Below are 20,382 nucleotides of genomic sequence, written 5' to 3'. Positions count from 1 at the left end.
CAACTCGCTTTGTCGGATTCACACAGCACTTTTTTGGATCAATCATCGAGACATTAATTTCGACCAACGCTTTTGATCAGATGATGTAATTTCTAAATTAAATAGTTTTAAAATTTATTAATATTTTTATCTTTATAACTTTCATCTCTTTTGCACATACACAAACAATTTCTATATTATTTTTTTATCTTATCTCATATTTTATAAACGAGAGGTAACTCTTAAGAGATAAACAAACTATTTACTTAATTTACATATCAAAACAGAAAAATTGCAGAAATTAGTTTGCATTTTACTTTTTTAATAAAAAAATTATTTTATTTTATTTTTTATTTTATTTTGTTATTAGATATATTTATGAAATTTTTGTAGTAGATATTTTACTATTTTTTAATTATATGTATATATAATGAATATATGAAATATAATAATAATAAGTGACACATAATAAGCAATAGAAAGAGATGTGTACGTCGAATAAAATTAAGAAAAGCATGCCCTTCATTGACTTAGCTGATAGATAGATCAATTAAGATATCAGCAATATGCAATCAAGATAACGTCTTGTCCACGATTATCGCAATTAGTTTTTGATGAGAAATGCGATATCAACTTATGCAAACATTATTATGTAAATCGATAAAGACATAATTGGCAGTTAAAATAGTTAAAAAGCGAAAAACAATATCTATATTTTAAATTATTAAATTCCAAAGTTATTTGAACAAAATTATTTATAGACAGGAACCATTTTATGACTTATCGACCTCGCAAAAGTCTCGACATGCTAATTAACCTGACTTGAGCAATGTTTTTGCCCTTTGGTCAAAAGTATAAATCGTGTGAATGCTATTTCGCCAGCTCGCTGAGATAAAAAGTAACTACGACACTAATTCGGAAAATAAATCGTTCATCACGATATAATGATAACTAACAACCAACCGGACTCTGACTTTCAGTATTTATGGCTGTGAGTTTCTATTAGAATGTCAATACTGTACGTGCGAGTAATATCGAGCACTACATTCAATGAAATGGCCAGTTTACAAGACGACTAAAATTTTTTGCGATCAAACATGCCTATAAATATACCTCACAAAATCGAATAACGAAAACGACATTACTTAAATTAATTTTATGCGAAAATAGTAATAAGGAAATCCTTAATCGCGAATATCAGCTGCCGATCGGTTTATATATTCGCTGTATTTAATTTTTTGAGGGCGGCAGTGTAGTGGTCTAGTGGTAGAGCGCCATCAGACTCGTAATCTGAGGAACCCAGGTTCGAGTCCACTAGAGCCGTACATGGAATGTTTTTCCGAAAGCTGCGCCCCTCCGTGCAAGATTCAGGCTCTTGTGCGAAGCAAATTGGGCTCCGTCTTTCGGAAAGAGACGTTAAGCCGTTGGTCCAAAGGGTTAAAGTGAGAGGAGAAGGATAGTATTGGTGCGGTAGATTGCGAAAACCCTATAATACGGGGATATGCAATAAATTGAGAACAGTATAGGTTCACCGACAGGTTCTCTGGGACTGAGTCTGTTGTAACCAAAGTAATCCCTCTCCAATATCTTTTTAAAATAACTTTTTATTTAATTTTTTGAAAGTTTATTTAATAAAATAATTTTTTAAAATATTATTGAATTTTCTTTTTAACGCAAACAAAATAAAATGTTAAAAACGAGTATTAGAAACGAATATCAAGAATAATAATTATACTGAGATTGAAATTTTTTGCATTCAACAGTTTTTATCCGAAAAATCACCGTCTTTCATTTTACTGATTCGTAAAAAATAATTATTCAAAATTGCATTATGTTCAAAACCCACCACACTATTTGTATCGTAACAAGAACATGTGTAATGTTCGACACATATATCATTAATCATTATTGTTACAATTAACATTACATTGAAAAATGTATTAATTCGAATCTTTGCTTTCACAAATGTAAAAATAAAAGTTTCAGCCAATTTGTTACAGTAAAAAATTGATACGCAAAAATAATGCAATATTAAAGTACATATACGTCCTCCATGACAAACGATAATCTCATACTATAAGTTACGATTCGATAGCAATCTTGTAGAATTAACGAATTGCAAAAAAATTTTGCACTACTTTATTATCTTCCATTCCTACACTGTGCAAAGGGAACATCAATAACTTTGCTCATGTGACTTGTCAGATAAGTAACCAAAGTAGTAATTTAATAATTTCCACTTCGTCCTTCTAGGTACTTAATGATTAACGATTTCTCGACCAAGAGTTTTTTCAGGAGTTTTTTCATCAGTTGTATCAGTGCCACTCTAACCTCGACTCTAACGCTTCCGTGAACTACACACCATACATGAAAATGCACATAAAATGCACGAAAAGATGACAGAAATAGTTTCGTATAAAGGATGAGCACTTTATTAAAAAACAAAATTTTATTTTTAATCTGTGTAAAGAAAAAATAAAAGAACATATTTCAGAAAAATAATTTTACTTGAAAATAAAAGTAATGTTAATTAATATCCTTTTTTAAAAAAGTTGCTATTTAATATCGACAAATAGCATTCATGCCTATATCCTATTTTAATTTATATATTTATATATATATGTATATAAACCATCACTCCTTTTTTGCTAATATTCATTTGAGATTCAAATTCGAAAAATTGTATATTGAACTACCTACATAGTTGAGCAAACGGCGGGTCGCTTTTTATAGAAGTTTCAAGTGATTTCTAAATTGATATCTTTTCCTGAGAGATCTCTCCTAAATTACCGCTTGAACCAACTTAGGTAGAAAATTTTCATTTTGTTTTCACAAATGTGACATCTTACCCTTGAATCTATCTACCGAATCGCATGAACTAGCCAACTATAATATATAATCGAATGAGCAGTATCGCGCCACTCCCAGCGGATTACGTGAGCGAGGCAGCCACATTCATTTCGATCCGTTGATGTATTACGTGTACCTGTACATATACACCTACAAATGACCAGGCTCTGGACCAGTCAAGCCGGTCTGCCGCTCGGTTCCTGGTTCCTGATTCCCGGTTCCTGTGCCTCTCGCCCCCTTCGTGCAAAACTTTCAAGGCAATCCTCTTCGAAGCGGTATGCGGCTCCGGTCAATCCACCATAATTTCACAACAAAGAAAAGCAAAACTTGCAGCTTTTTCGTAATTAATTGAGAAAACATCCCTTTTTTAGAACATTGGGTAATAAGAATTCGAAGAAAATAACGTTAGTTATAAGAACGTCCAAATATTAAATGATTATCTATAGGTGTCGATTGATTTAATCGAGTTTGTTTGATTTAGTTGTTACATGTATGATTATGATCTTTATTATCGCTATTTTAACGAAAAAATTACGATGCATTGTACAGTGAATTGACATCATTCATTTGGCATTCTTAAGTATAGATATCTACATTAGATCAATTCTTTACCAATAGTGAGAACAATAATATTATATATCATTGATTTATTTAAAAATGTAAGAACAATACAAAATCAATTTTTTTTTTTATTAATTGTGTAATTAATTGTAATTTGCAGTCAGTTATATGGGATGATTGTAAATTACTTAGGCTCAGTTTCACAAGTGTCGGTTAACTTTCTAAGTATCTTTCTAAGGGGGGCGTTAGAAGGAGACGAAGAGTGAGTTAATCTAAGATTAAAAGTTAACCGACACTTGTGAAACTGAGCCTTAGGGCTACTTCGACCAAACTCCGATTAACTTAATCGTTTATTAGTCCATTGGAAATGATCAATCGCATTTGCTCATTAAATAGATTGACAAATAATGCGATTGGTCATTTCCAATGGACTAATCAACGATTGAGTTAATCGGAGTTTGATCGAAGTGAGCCTTATATTGTCCTTCAGTATTAATACAAAATTCATAAGTTAATGACAGTTGATATAAGTATCAAATTGAAAGTTAACGTCGAGTCAGAGACATTACATAAGGAACCGCGTATATGTCGCATACTTCTTTGATCACAAGTTAACATTAACATCAACTACAACTACTGCAATATCCATCCACTGGGATGTAGACGAAATGACTAAAAGATCGGTTTGATTTATTATATACAGACACGGATCGAACGAAACGATGCACCATTTACGCTTCGATCGGCGAGTGTTTTGCGCCGTTCGAGAAAAAAGGAGGTGGAAGAACCTGTCATGCCACTCGAGCCCGGAAAGGAAAAAGAAAAGCATGCAGCCGATGTCGTTATCGAACGGAAATGAGGAACGATTCGAGAATGGTCTGGCCAACGCGCCGCAGAATATGTATACATATATATGTCTAACAAGGAGGAGGGGAGTCCCCCGTGAGCCCCCGTCCGATGATTGCGTACGTCCGATGATGGATCCACACGCGTAGCACCATCGGCGATTACATGCAAAAAAAGGGTAAGGAAAATCCTCTCCGTTTCGGTTTCTAGGATACGGCCACCGATCTGCACTGCCCACCTACAGCTCTCGTATAATGATATCGATAACGACGTCGAGTATGCGACTAAAAAGCGCGCCATCAGCCACGAGAACACGTCTACCACGGACGGGACGGAGGGGCAGCTGCTGATTACACTCATCGGGCGATGGATCGGTTTTCTCGGCAAGTTATATGGCAAATGGAAGTGAACCACGGCATGGAGCTATTCCCGGGCCACCTACCGCTCAGCGTAATAATATTGACAGCGATCGGCAGCAGTGTAAGTAAGCAAACAAACTACGTTCACTAGCCACCTAAAGCGCCACGGAAACTCGAATCGAAGTGAAAAAGCTATTATCTGTATACTAACGGTGATCATTAGCGGCATAGTCGATTTATCGTAACAAAAAATACTTCGGGGCGCGCGTAGAAGTAAACTTATTCTTTAAGAAACATTCAATTTAGATTATTGTTACTTATTACAATATATCTACAATTTTACTTTGTAATTTATATGAAATTCAAAGCAAAAATTTAAAAATAAAAGTATAGCTGCATTTAGAGATACAGCTGATGGTCGACGGACTTACATATTTTAAGCCTACAGAATATCCGTAGTTGGTACTCATCGAGAAACAGGTAATTAAAAATAGTTTTTCCAAATTAATTTTGTTTTTATATGTTTTATTAGATTTTATTGACTGTTTAACATTTATGAATATACCATCTCAACTAAGATTGTTATTTTATATCAGTTTTTTGTACATACTACTGATATTATAAATATAAGTTAGAGTTTTTTACTAAATATATAAACAATAAAATTATTCCAAGTTAAATTAAAGTGTAAAAAAATATTCTATATCTTTGATATCATAAAATATCAATGCAACAGGAACAGATTATAATCAATATTTTACTCGTTTCAGTAATAATCACGCAGATTTAATCAATCATTATATAATAGTAAAATATAATCATGATAGGATTACATTAAAATAGCCAATACATATATAAAGTACTAAATACATTATTGATTTTCAATTAAACGCGTTGCATAAATACGAATTGCACCGCGTGCACGTAACTCGTATCAAATATTTAATAAATTGCGAATTGCGTGTTGTTAAAGAAGAAAAAACAGATTGTCGTCAAAGATATTTACCCTGTCTCGTTTGTGTAACTATATTTCAGCGAATTTCCAGTCTACGTTCCGCGAGATAAGCTAGACGATAATAACGAACAATATGCAGTTACGCTATTATAAAGGTTAAATTATTGCGATGTCTAGCGTTATCATTCTGTATCGTGTTATCTATTACGATATCGTGAGCAACGTAGGTTGGCAAGTCTTTTGCTAAATCGGCCCATTATCCAATAAATAGACATTGTTATCGCGGCCGTTGTGCGGTCTGGCGCGAGAGCAATTTTGCCGGGAGAATATGAAAAACATTTCCAAGTGCGACAAACATGACATAAGAACAAACAACACGATCGCTCATTTATTTTTATCTTCATCTGTAAATGCCGACGGCATAATCATTTTTAACATCAGCACCGAACCTATATAATATTTTCAAGTTCGTGCAGAGTTATCTCTCGATAAAAAAAAATACGCTAGCTCTATTTTACAATCCGTCGAATGACCATCTATCTTAACTCCTTCGATCATGGTGATTCAATTATATCTTTTGAAAAATTCTTATACGCTTGATACGTCCCTAATTCTCCCTAGCGCAAATAATCGATGTGAAACTTTGTAACCGACAGATATCCGATAGATATCTGACTGTTCTCGAAATGAAGATCGTTCCCACCACATTGCATCTTGACAGTCCTCTGTTAAATTAGCTGTCGCGTCTGAGAAGTTACATTGTTAAATCGAGAGGATGGTTCGGGAATAAAGTGCGATTAATTAGCACGATATATATCGTCAAATTATACGTTACCGCAATAGCGACTTATCTCTATATTTCACGACAGACACAACGCCAGGTACCAACACCTATGATCGCCGAAGCCCAAAAGTGTGCCCTCTTATTATAAAGCAGCTCCACTTATCTCGATTACGCGGTTCTCTTTTTAATCGAGCACCAACCGATCGATCGGCACGTAGAAATCGAATCAGAGTAAGTACACCTTGCAATTCGGGAGCTGGCCATCAGCTTCTCGCGCCGTAATGATACGTTTAATTAATGATATATAGATTAATGAAAGCGCTGCTCAAGCCCGCGCTTTCAAGATTACTGATTTACGATTATAGCCATTCCATGGATTTCGGACATATTTATTTCATGTAATCACCCTTAATGAGGGGAGCTCGCGTATAATGCAAGTTAATCTTTATAGTCACACGAAAAATTTACGAATGTCTCTTTAGTTCTTCTATATAGTTTCAGTTTCCATTCAACGATTTGCAACTAACAACTGCATAAAATATTGAAATGTACAAGATCCTTCATAAAAATAGCAGTAAATGGCGGTCCGTATCTTCGTTGCTAGCACTACGAAAAAGATTCGCATTATGGATCGCATTATTTTGCAATCGCATAAACGCAATGTCTTCGTACAGAAAAAAATTATTGTTCTATTTTGCACTATACTACCAACCGGATAAAATCGCGAACACGTAGCGATTTCTCTCAACTGGAAAAGGTTCTTCGGCGAGAAGTTCTGAGAGCCGAGCGTTCAACGAAACGCTCGGCGGAGGACTCGGCGAAAGACTCGGTGAAAGAATGCAACAATGTCGACCGGATGGTTTGCACGTGACAGCGGCACGACAATCCGAATAAGGAAGTTTCTTAACGGCGCGTACGTGTCGACGTACGCTCACGTACGGTCCGTGCCGCTAAGTATCAGAATCCTCACGTGTGCGATATCCGATTCAAATATGCCCAGCCCATTCAAATTTCAAGTGATATTCCGTACGTAAACCGATAAAGTTAGTTATCAAGTTATTGACTAACTAAAATTTTGATAATATTATTGATTGGATTAATTTTTTTATTGTGTTGTAATAGGTATTTTTCTGATACATCACACTATTATACATATCTCTGATTGAGTAATAGATACGGTCGTCATCAGCAATGGCAGTAAAACATTTTCAATCTGTATGATAGTATTTAATCTTTCTGTTACTTTTACAAATTTTAGATAAAATTTGCTTAGAAAAGAAATACAAAAAATACTAGAGTAAAGATTAGAGAATATAGTCTTGAAATAAAATAACTGTTCCAAATGGGAGAAAAATGCATCAGTATTGCAGTAGAATGAAAAGGAACTTCCAGCATCACATAAAAATTTTGAAAATAGATTATAAAAATAGAAAATGAATGAAATTTAAACTTTACTTGTACTAACTTAAATGCTGAACAATGCTTTTTTTTTGCTCCAATATATGTAAAATGATCTTCCCGCTGATGCACCCTCATTCCGTTCTATGGTACTCCCGTGCAGCACATTCAATAAGCGAATGATATGAATCATAAATTATGAAAAGTGTCCGCCTTCGTGTGTTACTGAATCTATCAACGTAGAATGAATAACGAGTGTAGGAGCACCACAAGTTTTCATATTCATCATGAAACGCGCCGCGAGTAAGGCACTCGGGAGTTTCTCAGAATATCTATTTCTATTAGAGATTCTTGTTAGCAAGCAAGAAACACGCATCACACGCGCGCGGCCGCGCGCAGGACGATTCGAATGAATTAGGGATTCATTTACAATTACAGTGGGAGGTTGATGAAGCAACAACGGTGCATAAAGCTCATTAAGATCGCGCAGCGAGAGCTTTACCCTGTGTTATTATCGACATTGATTGCAAATGTGTAACCCAGTCGTCGTCTTCCGAACCTTAAGAAGCGCGCTTAATTGTAAATGAAGCAAGCCGCAATTTACCACGTTTAATTGAAAACATGCTCAACAAGCAACACTGATTACTTTCTTTCGGCGATCCACATGATTAATGCGGGGATCCTGATCGATCTAACCATAGGCCGGTATGTTGTACAAGTTGGAACTGTGTAGGGCTAGAGTGCTAGAGCATTCAAATTGAATTTTTTTCATTCTTTGTTAGAGATTATGTACGAAGTCATATATTATCATAAACTTAAAATATGTCGACGCAAAAGTTATATCCACTTTGAATAAATAAAATTTTCGGATTATGTATGATTGATATCTAACTTGTATTAAAATTGACTATTGATCTTCTCAGTACGCTTAAAAGCATAATTTTTATGTTATTTTTTATATGATGTTGTTAAATCGACGTTTATAAAATTAAACGCGGTGAAATCAAATACGCTATTTAATATTTAACTTTAATTAAATTTACATTTATATAATATTGTATTATTCACTGATTTCAAAATTATTGACATCTTTTCGAATAAAACTTTAAACATCCAATCTCCAATCTTAGCTGTTCATGTATTATCCATCGTTAGAAAATATACGGCTCAAAAATGCTTTGTATATTCCGACATGACGGAAAAGTGAAGACTCTGTTGCTACAGATCTAAAGAGATTTGTGATTTTCATACTTCAAAGCGGTTTTATAAACTCAAGTGATCGAAGAAAAATTCGCGTGACGCCAATCGCGTCTTGTAGAGGAACGGCATAATCGAAATGTCCAAATATGTCGATAATGCGAAAAAATAAATCGCTACAGGTTGTCGCATAACTTTCAAATGCCTTTGACGGATCAATAATTGGGCGAAGATGATAGCGCCGCGTTCAGACATCGATAAAAAGACGTTTGTCGTAGGCGAAGAAACTGGTTCCCAGGCGGATCTACGATTAACAATCTGCGAATCGACCAGCACGATCATTTTCTCGTGTTTTTTTTTTCTCTTGTACGAAACGAGGACCGAAGTTGCAAGCGAGGGTACACGTGTAGAATAACCCGTACAACATGATACGGCACATCTATATGACAGTTGCAATTTGTTCGAATATAATGCCGATTCCATAGAAAAGTACGACAGTGATTTCGTGAGATGTGATTGTTAATTATTTTCATACGGTATATAAGAAAAATGAAAAGAAAGGAAAAAATCGGACGCAAAGGATTACGACGACTCGAAGAGAATACAGGATAAAATGTTAAAAACAAACAATCATGAGTCTTTATATAATTTCTTTTACGAAAATTAAAAAGTTCTTTAAAATGTCACGATTATATATGATTCGGCGATATAAAATTTCTTTCGCAATGCAATAACGTTTTATTAATACCAAGCCATAACTTTCAACAATTATAAACTTTTTAAGATTAAATGAGTTATGTTCTCGTCCGGTTTATTAATAGTTACGATAGAGAAGAATCATTATAAAATGAACGAAAAGAACAATCATATAAAAAGAAAAAAAAGAAATATAAAAGTCACATTGTATATTCTTAAACAAAACAATAATATGTATGTGTATGTGTGTATTATTAAGATACGAAGAAAAGAGAAACAAAGATTCCGTAAATTGTAAATGCGAATCTTGTTAAATTTTATTGGTACTGCCGAGTCAGCTTATTTGGAACAAGAAACAATCAATTCCATTATATATAGGGAAAAGAATGTTCCTTGCCTCCATTCCTCATCCGAAGAAGAAAACGAAGAGATAGCGATGAGTAGAAAAAGTGTAGAAAGAAATTCAGGAATGGATGCACTCTCTAATTGTATCGATCCAATTATTTTCAAGCTTCAGCTGTTCTCGAAAATATAGGATGTATTTGATAATTAGTGTACAATCGGAAAAATAGTCTTCCCTCGTTATTGTATATTATATAAATCTATAGTAATAAATTTTCTTACACGATCAAGTTCAATATAAATTAATTACAGGTAATTAAGAATAATTTTTGCAAACACGAAATCAGCTTGATTTTTATAAAGAATATACTTTGACATACTTTTATATATACATATATATGATACATATTATTAGTATTTGCAACAATACTTAACGAATGCATCATAATTCTCATTTTCCATCATTATATTTTACTTTATTTGTATTTAATGGTTTATTTTTAAAAAAATGATATATAAACAAAAATAAACCTAAAAAATTTTATAATATTTCTTTTAACTTTTGTACAGTACTCATTGATTGTGTTTGTAGAAAAACTAAATGTAAGAGTGCAAAAACAATAATATAAGTAAGAACGTTCTGAATATTCAAATTGAGAACTGCAGAATGGATCGTGGCAATGATTTGCTTCGATTCTATTCTACAGAATTTCACTTCGCGAATTTGGCCTTAAACAAAAAGGAAAGTACATGAACAAAGCAACGTATTTTCGTGGAATGGACCGGATGATGAGATCGTTAAACCGCAATTAGGAGTCTTCGTCCTTTATTACACGGGGCATGATGATCGTCCGATACGTCGACCTGTCTGGTATGATTCACGTATCGCGAAACAAACAGGAAGCAATGTGTCGCAGACTGAAAGTTGGCGCCAACTTGGCGTTGATATCATCTCGATTCTCATCTAAACTTCATGTTTACTTCTTGGAGAGTAATAGGCACGTCAGTAATTATATATTGTATTCGAGTAAAATATCCGAAATTATTTATATTCAAACAATAAAACGGTATGCCAGCTGTTATCTCTCGAAAACAAAAATAAATATGTAAAAGATAAAAAAAGCACGTAAAGCGCGGTTATACGAAATTAAAACTGTTTCTCTAATGTTTTATGAAATAAAAATAAATAAATGCAAATAAAATCTGACAAATGTTGCTTATAAACTTTTATGAATAACGGATTTTTTATACTAAAACCAAGTATAGCATCGTGATCAGTGAATATCGTAATTTATCCATTTTCTCGTGTCATATGTGAGGAAATTAAAATTGTGATTTGATAACGGTATGAAAATGTTATTGACAATAATATACTTATACCATACAAAATGCTATTCAAAGATCAAATAAATATCACCATCATAGATCCATAATTATATCGTCCAAAAAAAATGTTGCATTAATTGCTAATAATTAATTATTCTCTAGCAATTACTGACAAACATATAATTTTATCTAGCAAACTACCATAATAAATATTCCTATTTCCTAATCCGTATTACTAATCAGTTTTCATTAAAACTTAAACGTTGTTGATTAAGTTCCCATAAAAAATTGTTTTCTTATAGTTAGTTTTCAGAAAATTTTTGGAAATAAAAATCACGTTGTATAAAAACTGTCGCGTCCCGTGATTTTACACTCTACCGCGCATTCTGCATGCAGAAATCCAGCAAAACCGCGACATTTTCTACACAACGCCATGTCGTCGGCATTCATCGCGCGCTCATTAATTTTCGCGGTGAGTCAAAAGCTCCGTTAATTGATGGCGTAATGACGTCTTTCCTAATTAAACACCACCAATGGAGAAGCACCTCAAAGCCTCTCCTTTCCAACCCTCGACTAGTCCTTCATTCGCTATCCGCCTTTTGCTCTCTCGTCGCGGATCCATCATCGTTATTAACATTAACGCGGGCGCTTAACAACCGAGTCGCTTTCCATTTGTCGCTTTTATAAGAACACTGCGGGCTCGCCACGGCAGCTTTAGTGCGAGGAAAGCTCTCACAGAGTGGTAATAGCGAAGGAGTAATAGCGAGAACGAATAAAAAGTACTTACACGCTCGTCGCGTTACAATTCTGAAAACATGCAAGAGGAAAGGAAAATGTAAGAGACAGAAACAGAAAATTCCACCGGCTTTGAACTGCCGGAAGAAAAACGTTAAAAAGTGTCTGTATTTTTTCAACGGACGCTTTCATGATGACGCTTTTCATTGACAATCCTCTTTTCCTATCTTAATGCAGCTCGTCTCTTACGTACTACCATTAAACAAAGTGCATTAAACAGCTGCATAAAAAAAGCTGTTTCCGCAATAAACTTTATAAACTATTACGAGACAATTCGACTGTAAAGTGATTTTTTAAAGATATCAACAGTAAAAAATTTAATAAATCTTTATATATTTATCAAAGTAAAAACTACTTTTTTATCAATTTTTATTTTATTTTGTTTATTTTATGTCCACATATTTAAATTTATTAATGTTATATTACCTGTTTTTGATAATATTAATCAAATTGTAATTGTTATATTTTATTCTAAAAATCTATATCAAAATACGTTCATAAAAATAATAGATAGATATAAATGAAAAAAGAGAGAGAGAAAGAGAGAGAGAGAGAGAGAGAGAGAGAGAGAGAGAGAGAGGGAGAGAGAGAGAGAGAGAGAGAGAGAGAGAGAGAGAGAGAGAGAGAGAGAGAGAGAGAGAGAGAGAGAGAGAGAGAGAGAGAGAGAGCGCTAACTTGTCGCATCGTTTTTCTTTTTTACATTCGCGCTTTAGTTGTTAAGGAAGGTTAGTTATACCGGTTATCGGTGCGAGTTCACGAACAAACGGAGACCGGTTTCGTTCCATTGAACCGAACTCCAGCACGTCCGGGGACCGAGTATATTGCGTATTGCGAAAAGGTACAGGCTTCGATAAAAATTCACAAGTAACGGAATACATATAGATTCGCTCTTTGCCTAATTATACAAGCAAAATTTGTTGATTAATCTGCATTTAATCAGCGTACAAAACCAAAAATTTATTAACACGTCTGACAGTCAGATATACGGAAGAAGCAAAGTTAACAGGCCGAAACAACAGCAGAAATTATTTCTATTAGAAATAACAAAATCATAAGCTAGAAAAATAAAATAATCATAAACCCAAGTGTCTCAAAGGCATTCTCCAAACATTCGCAAACAGATCGATATCACCCTTTATACTCGCAACAGAACTTTTGTATCGGTTCAAAGTGAGAACGAAAAAACTGCCTCAGCGCGCAAAGGAACGTGTTTTCTTATGGGAATACCGGGGCCATCGAGAATTCATCGATGACGCTACGGTGGGCAAGATTCCAAACAGCGGACGTACGAAAGAGCAGGGAAAGCCGAACACCTGGTATCGTATCAAATATCGCGGTCACGTATGCGGCAGCCAAGTTTTCGGCTGTTTGTCGTGTAATCGTGAAACTTACGATTATCGCCACCGCCGCGATACACCGGAGACGGGAGGAGCGGCCGCACTAATGGTGGCGTACACCGAATCTGGACCAAAGACCGACCGACCGGCACGACCTTACGTCGCGTCGGCCGGTCCGGCGAGCTCGTAAATTCAATTAGTCTGCGAATATCTTCAAGACCGCGTAGCGGGGGCAGCGCGATCTTTCTCCGCTTCTCCTCCGACTCCTTATTCTTCTTCTTTCAGTCTCGCCCCTCTGTCCCCTCCCCCCCTTTTTATCTCGACCGAGTGGGAATTCGCCCACTTTTGTTCTTTGTTCCGTGGCACTTCCTTTGGTCGCCTCCACCTCTACCGCGCCTTCTCCTTTTATTCCTACACTCGGCTAGACGTCCACCCTTCATCCTCTGCGCTATCCATTCTTCATCGCAGTCGCAAGAAAAAAAAAGAGAAGAAAAGAGTGGAATAATCATATTGCGCACTGTAGTAGAACATGCCACCTGAGCCACTCGAAGGAAATGGGAATAAAAATTTAAGAAGATTGTCGAACCGACGTTGATAAATTAAATTACATGCGAAATATATATGTGTATAGATAATACATAGTTTTAGATTTATTTTATGGAAATACAAATTCGGGCTAATTTTATATTTACCCAGGCAACATCGGAACTGTTGAAACTATTATGAACACAAAAATTCTCCATTGAAACGACTAGAAACGTATTTCGCTATCTCGTTTGCAACGAAGTTGATAGTAATTGAAGTCCGTTTGGGGCTCGAGATTGAATTATTAGAATTACTAAGGAGTAACGTTCGCGCTAGGCAATTTCGATAATACGAGGCCGGCAGCGAAGCCGAAGCACCGTGATTTCTGAATGCGGGAGCCGGCGGATGCCTGCCAGCTAAAAGAATAAGAAGGTTAAAGTGCCAAAGGAACGCGGTACCGTAACAAATAGCTAATTCGTACTCTGCGTGCGCGAGATCTCCTCTCGCCACACAGGTCGAACTTCTCGAGCTGAGGTCTTTCGACATCGAGAAATTTGTATCTATCTCGTGCTCGCGCGGCGCGACTCGCTTCGAATGGACTTTCGGGTGCCCGCTGTTAACATTCAACGACGTTTCTATCGCAGATGCGATCTAACCGCGGGAGAAGCGCGACCGAAGGCCGATGGCGACTCCCACGTCGAGAGGCCACCTTATTGTGAAACCCACATGATACCACGTTTGCTGCATCGCAGCTTCTGAATATAGGTGCAACACGATCAGACAATCTCGAGAGCAAATGGGAAAAAAATTACAACCTATCAGCTCACTCTCATACACATTATCCCCGCCTAGATCAAGTAATTTACCTAAATATATAACAGATATAGTCTTCCTAAATCACAGTTCCCGATTTTTTCGAGGATTCGTGGGAAAGGAAATCTTCGGAGCAATTGACATCAAATCGAGGAAAAATTGAGATTCTATAAAAATTCAAATTTATAAGAGACATATGACGCGCAAGATTTTCGATTAAGCCTATTGTGCAATGATAATATTAACAATCATTATAAATTCGATATAAACTAATAATTGTTTTTTTATTTTAATTAATAAAAATAATTGTCGATTTTATATAGGTATCGCAAAAAAATATTATAACATCGTTAGTTACTTCATCATTATAATTAGTTCAATATTAGATGTTACATATTTAAACTGAAATCATGCACTCATAAATATGTCACTTTATAAATTGATAACTGCAATGTTCATGTAGCAGTCATCATTATTATATAATAATGATTTATTATTAAAAATGTAATTATCAATTTTATTCGGAAAATATCGTCATATGATTTCGTCAGTGGTTATCTCGAGTGACTGCGGACTGAAAATCTCAAAGCGCGAGTTTGCGAATTGACGTTTTACCCCGCGGCTACTGGCAAACCGAAATATACGAATATACGAATAAATATCGGTGATGAGCAACTGATAGTATCCAACTGAATGAGTAGGTGCACGGTGCGCATTTGCTATACTCAACACTTGGCATTGCGCCGCGCAGAAAAATTTTAAACTACACGATATAAGAAACGGTTGCAGCAATGCGCAGAAACGAGCTCGAGACTCCTTTGATGCGCACAAATGGGCTATCAGTCATATCACCCCGGCGAGAGAGGCAGGGAGTGATTTTCCGTCGGTGGCGATTTATCGATTGTGTGCCGCGATGATTACGCGTTAGCCGGAGGTTTAAGCACGCGTTTACGAAATTGATTGCACTGGTGTATATAGCCGCACAATTTCGGTAACGGGAAAAATCATAAGAGTAATTTATCAAAACGTGACTTCCTCCATCTTGCGAAAGAAGCGTCGTAATTAATCCTTTAGCTACGGCTGAGCCGGAAGCGAAGGTGTATACCGCTGTGCGCGCAACTCAGCCGCGGAATTCGACTGAAAAGTATTCTTTCGACGCAACAAACGCAGATCAAAACAACTGGAGACATTCCTATTTGATATATAGCGATAAGATATTGAGGCGTAGAATAAAGTCACTATAGTGACATCCTATTCCAACGCTTAGGAAAAAGCGACTGTGGCGTTTCGTTCCAAAAAACAGCGGAAAACTACTGTATTAGTGGATGCATAGTAGCCGAAGAGGTAAAAATCGAAAGCAACATCCACACAGAAAAAAAGAATATTCTTTATTTGAAAATATCTTTAGTTTCAACGTAGAAATCTTGAAATGAGATTATATTGCGTTAAACGAAGAAAACTTGCTTGAATGAAATCATTATATAGTTGAACCAAAAAAAAATTTTTTTGAAATAAAAAATTGAAATTCTTATAAGAAGATTATAGTAATCTTGCGTATATATGGAACAATCTACATCTTCTTATAAGAATTTCAACTTTTTATTTCAACATTTTTTTCCAGATTGAACTACATAATGACTAGACTTCATTCAAGCAAGTTTTCGTCGTTTAACGCAATATAATCTCATTTCAAGATTATATATTCTTGTACATATACAATTATTAAATTATACCTGTGTTGATTTTATACTTCTTTTTTTCTGTATAAATACTATAAATTATCCTATATACATATATCCTATAATCGAACATTTAATTCATATACATATGCTACTTTGCATGTAATAGAGAGTTCTGCGGAAGAAACAATTGTGCGGAAGAAACGTTATCGAAAGGCGAAACACGGTTGTCGCATTAAGTCGCATCCTTTTAGCGGCGCATTAAAAATTCATCGGCCATTAATGATTCTCCTGCGCTGTCCAGTGAAATGATAACACCTCCGCCGCCGCGAGCGCCAGCATATAATTATCGTCCATGTGCACAGGCCCATTTTCATAATTGAACATTTTTACGCAAGGCCGTGGAGGGAAGGGATAGAAAAAAAGATCGGAATGTGTAATAATAAAGCTTCTTGCATTAAACCCACTCGCGCGGCTATTCGTGGCTATATTCGCGCGCCATTCGTGGCTCGAGTTATCTGCATGTTGCAACAAGCGTATATCATTTAGCTACCTACGCCAAGAATTTCGCGGCTTACACGCAGATGTGCGCGAAACCGCATTTTATACGACTTCCTGTTGTTGCCGTCGATGTTATATCTCCGCTGCTATCCTTCCGTGATAATCGCGCCCCGAACCTTCTATCGACGAAGATCACCGACATATGGAGCGGAAAACTTGGGTTTACAATCTGGTATCGTCGTAAAACGTAATCGAACATGTTCGCAGATCGGGTTGATTTTGTCTTGCACGATTGCGATAATTACACCTGCTTCGTTAACAAGATATAAAACTGATATAACTCAAATAAAGATTACCGCAAATTTCCGGCATTTCCTCTTCGTGCCATTTAAAAGATTACAACTATAAATCTTCTTCTATCATATAATATTCAGTGTATCCATAAAAAGTCCTGGAAGATAGAACTAATTTAAAACATGTAATTATAAAGGTTTCTGATGTATTAAACGTTTCATTTGAGAAGAAAAGTTTCTTTATTAATGTACGCGAAACATGAAACTATATATCATTAATTTTATATCCGACATTTTCTGCTTTACTCAAGCCCTAAAAATAATACGTATAATAATCATGTCGTAATTTAAAGATCCGGGATACTGTTTGACCCGATTACATCCAATTCTACGTAATTTAACTCCGCATAAACTTATAATGTTACCTTGAATCACAAGGGAAACGATAAAAATGAAACTAACAACTAAGCGATGAAGCGGTAAGCGCTTATCGCTATATGCGCGTCGCCCACGCATTTCCTAATTGGTCGGCCTCGCTAAAGGAAAGGACGATTTGATGTTAACGTCGAGAAGCGAGTCGCGCGTGAGTGAGGAAATCAGAAGCGTTATTCCGCACAAGGCATTCCCCGTGCCGTAAACTTTGCGGACGAAGAACGATAAAATAACCGCGCCCCGTAAAGGGAGTAAACCGCCGCCGCCGCGCCGCCGCCGCCGCGTTGTTCCCCGGCGATACGAATCTGCCATTTTCTCATGAAGCAGACAACACATCTCTCTCCGCATCCACGACTCCACCCACGAATCCCTCGGTGTACGTATACGTATACGTAATGCCGATTGCGAAATTCGCGGCGGTCTTACGTAACGCGCGGTGTCTCGTTCGCGCCATTGTTCTCGTCGCGCCCCATTGTCGCCTGTACGAAGCGCGACGGCCGCGGCATAGGTACTTAAATGAAGAGATCCGCATCGCGCGCCGCGATTTCTCGTGCCGTAACGTTGCCGTAGCGCAACGTATTTACGGTACACGCCGGCCGCTTGTAAATACGCTCGTCCCACAAGCTCCTAAGCTCTCGCGACGATTAATGTCGCCGGTGCTGGTACACACGTGTTTCGTAAACCGTCTCTCGTAAATAGGACACGCCGTGCCGGGCCATACCTCTCGTCGCACCTCCGTGCAAATTAAATCAACGTGCCCATTAAAACGAAGTTTATGGCAAATGTTTAGAAAGTAGCCGCGCGGAATATACATTTGCATGACGTTGACGAAACGCAGGCATTATTAACGCTTTAAAGTCAATGCCTATATCTTGTGCAAAAAGCTTGCAGCATGTATCAAGGCTCCTTGACGAATGATAAAAATGTTCGACCATATTTCTAAAATTAATGTATCTCTCAAAGGTCGATGGATATACTTGGACTGTTCGTTTGCATCCATATCCTATCAATAGATAATGTTACTAAATACAGTTATCGATTATTATTAATTATTTAAAAGCTTTTTTCTCCAAAAAATAATTGCCCCCAACAAATTAGTGATTGATCTTTCAATTATGATATTTACGAACTATCCTCCCACATATTTTATAGTTACAAAATTACTTAACGCTTAAATTATTCCTTTTTTAGACTAATGCTAGAAATTGCGCTGTTTTATGAATTATCGCATCTTGCACTGTTTTTAAGGACCACAATGTAGATTCATCAATTAACCCAAAAAAAAATGGACGCGACAATTTCCTTTCTTCCGACTTTCTTGCGGTCGCACAATCATCTATTTCGCCCTGAAACGAAAAGTCGAGGATAACTAAGCGAGACAGAAAACCGATCAGGCGCAATAAAGCTCGTGTTTTAATTCCAACGGTATATATAGCCGCGGCGTAAGTGAATTTAAAAGTCCTGCCTTATATACCTGCATTTACTGCGCAGTAAAACGGCACGTCGAGCCTCTAATAGTACGCGTTCGCCGACCGAAGTTTCAAGCACACACGGAACGCCGCTATAGTGCCGGCATTTAGGGTTGTGCTAGCCATCTGAAGTACCCCAATCAGGCTATAGAATATCTATTAAAGAATATTAGAGCCACTGGCGCTCTTCGATAAATTGCCGTTTCCCTGAGCGCTCCTCTGTGCGCCATTCCTTCAGCGTCTTCTATACACATATCTATTTATGACAACCGGCTATGCCGTACACGTTGCCCTTGCACAAGAAAACTTCACCATTTCCCGAAGACGGTCTTAAATATAAGATCCGACTGTGAATACCGACCTATGACATCTCAAGAATGTAATTGTTTTATATTCGCGAGCTTATACGTATATGTATATCAATCTGATCACAAAAAGCTTTCCGACATTTCGATAGTAATTGTGAGTAATTATTTTATAGATATTTTTTCTACAATACACAAATTTCTGTTACAATGAGAAAAATAAACTACGTCATTAATCGCGAAACTTTGCAAAATTCGTTAATAAAAAATTTTATAAAATAAATTGATTAATATAACATCACTCATGATTAATTTCGACTAAAAATTGCATTCTTTAATAATAGGTATAGTCAGCTTATTAAATATTTATTTATCAAAAATTAACAATATATTCAGAATTAGACAACTATAGATACAATGCAAAGATAAATTACATTCAAAACCGCATTTGCAAAATTGTTTATGAAATTCATTATGATTAAAATTAAAGAATAATGTGAGATCACAAAATGATCTTGCATATTATGATAGCGATTTTATGATACGATATGCAACATATATTTCTTTGAAACTACACGAGATGATTAATGAAGAAGTTAAGTGTCGTTTACATATAGTGATATCGTTTGCAAGTGTCATTATAATTTTATCCTCGGACCTAATAAAGAGCGACATTGTATCTTATACGCTATAAAACAGACGCGGAAATCGATGGTTTTTTTTACGTTTAATGAACGTGTAGGTAGACTAATTAGGGCGGTTCTACGGATGCTTAAAATCTGCAACGCTATATTTTTAAATTATGGACTTCCGCGGCAACGCACTTTCGTATGCTATCTGTATTTTACTTTAATGCAGCTATATAAAATACCATCGAGCACATAGATATTATCGTAATATATATATTTTTCAACTCTTAATATTCCATTAAACACGACTA

At 36.1% G+C, this 20,382-nt stretch overlaps 2 protein-coding genes across 5 annotated transcripts in view; one reads left to right on the top strand and one right to left on the bottom strand.

Annotated features, from left to right (window-relative positions):
• The window catches only part of Mesr6 (misexpression suppressor of ras 6), a 637,129-nt gene that overhangs the window by 590,875 nt on the left and 25,872 nt on the right, over positions 1 to 20,382 (bottom strand). The gene's annotated exons all lie outside the window — the stretch shown is intronic.
• Positions 1 to 20,382, top strand: part of LOC143900779 (uncharacterized) — a 103,943-nt gene that overhangs the window by 64,737 nt on the left and 18,824 nt on the right. The window contains exons 1-3 of one of the 4 annotated variants that reach the window (XM_077412483.1): positions 2,757 to 3,104; positions 4,094 to 4,291; positions 4,447 to 10,273. In XM_077412483.1, the coding sequence (XP_077268609.1) occupies positions 2,986 to 3,104; positions 4,094 to 4,291; positions 4,447 to 4,645 (516 nt within the window). In that variant the 5' untranslated portion in view covers positions 2,757 to 2,985 and the 3' untranslated portion in view covers positions 4,646 to 10,273. Of the gene's footprint in view, positions 1 to 2,756; positions 3,105 to 4,093; positions 4,356 to 4,446 lie in introns of those variants that run through there. The other 3 variants (XM_077412485.1, XR_013257867.1, XM_077412484.1) reach the window with 3 other exon arrangements.

The sequence above is a fragment of the Temnothorax americanus genome, unplaced genomic scaffold (assembly GCF_048541705.1).
Source record: "Temnothorax americanus isolate GAGA-0224 unplaced genomic scaffold, ASM4854170v1 Scaffold30, whole genome shotgun sequence".
In the NCBI taxonomy this organism is placed as follows: domain Eukaryota; kingdom Metazoa; phylum Arthropoda; class Insecta; order Hymenoptera; family Formicidae; genus Temnothorax; species Temnothorax americanus.
The sequence above is the reverse complement of the archived record's forward strand: the minus strand, read 5'-3'. Positions and strand labels throughout refer to the sequence as shown.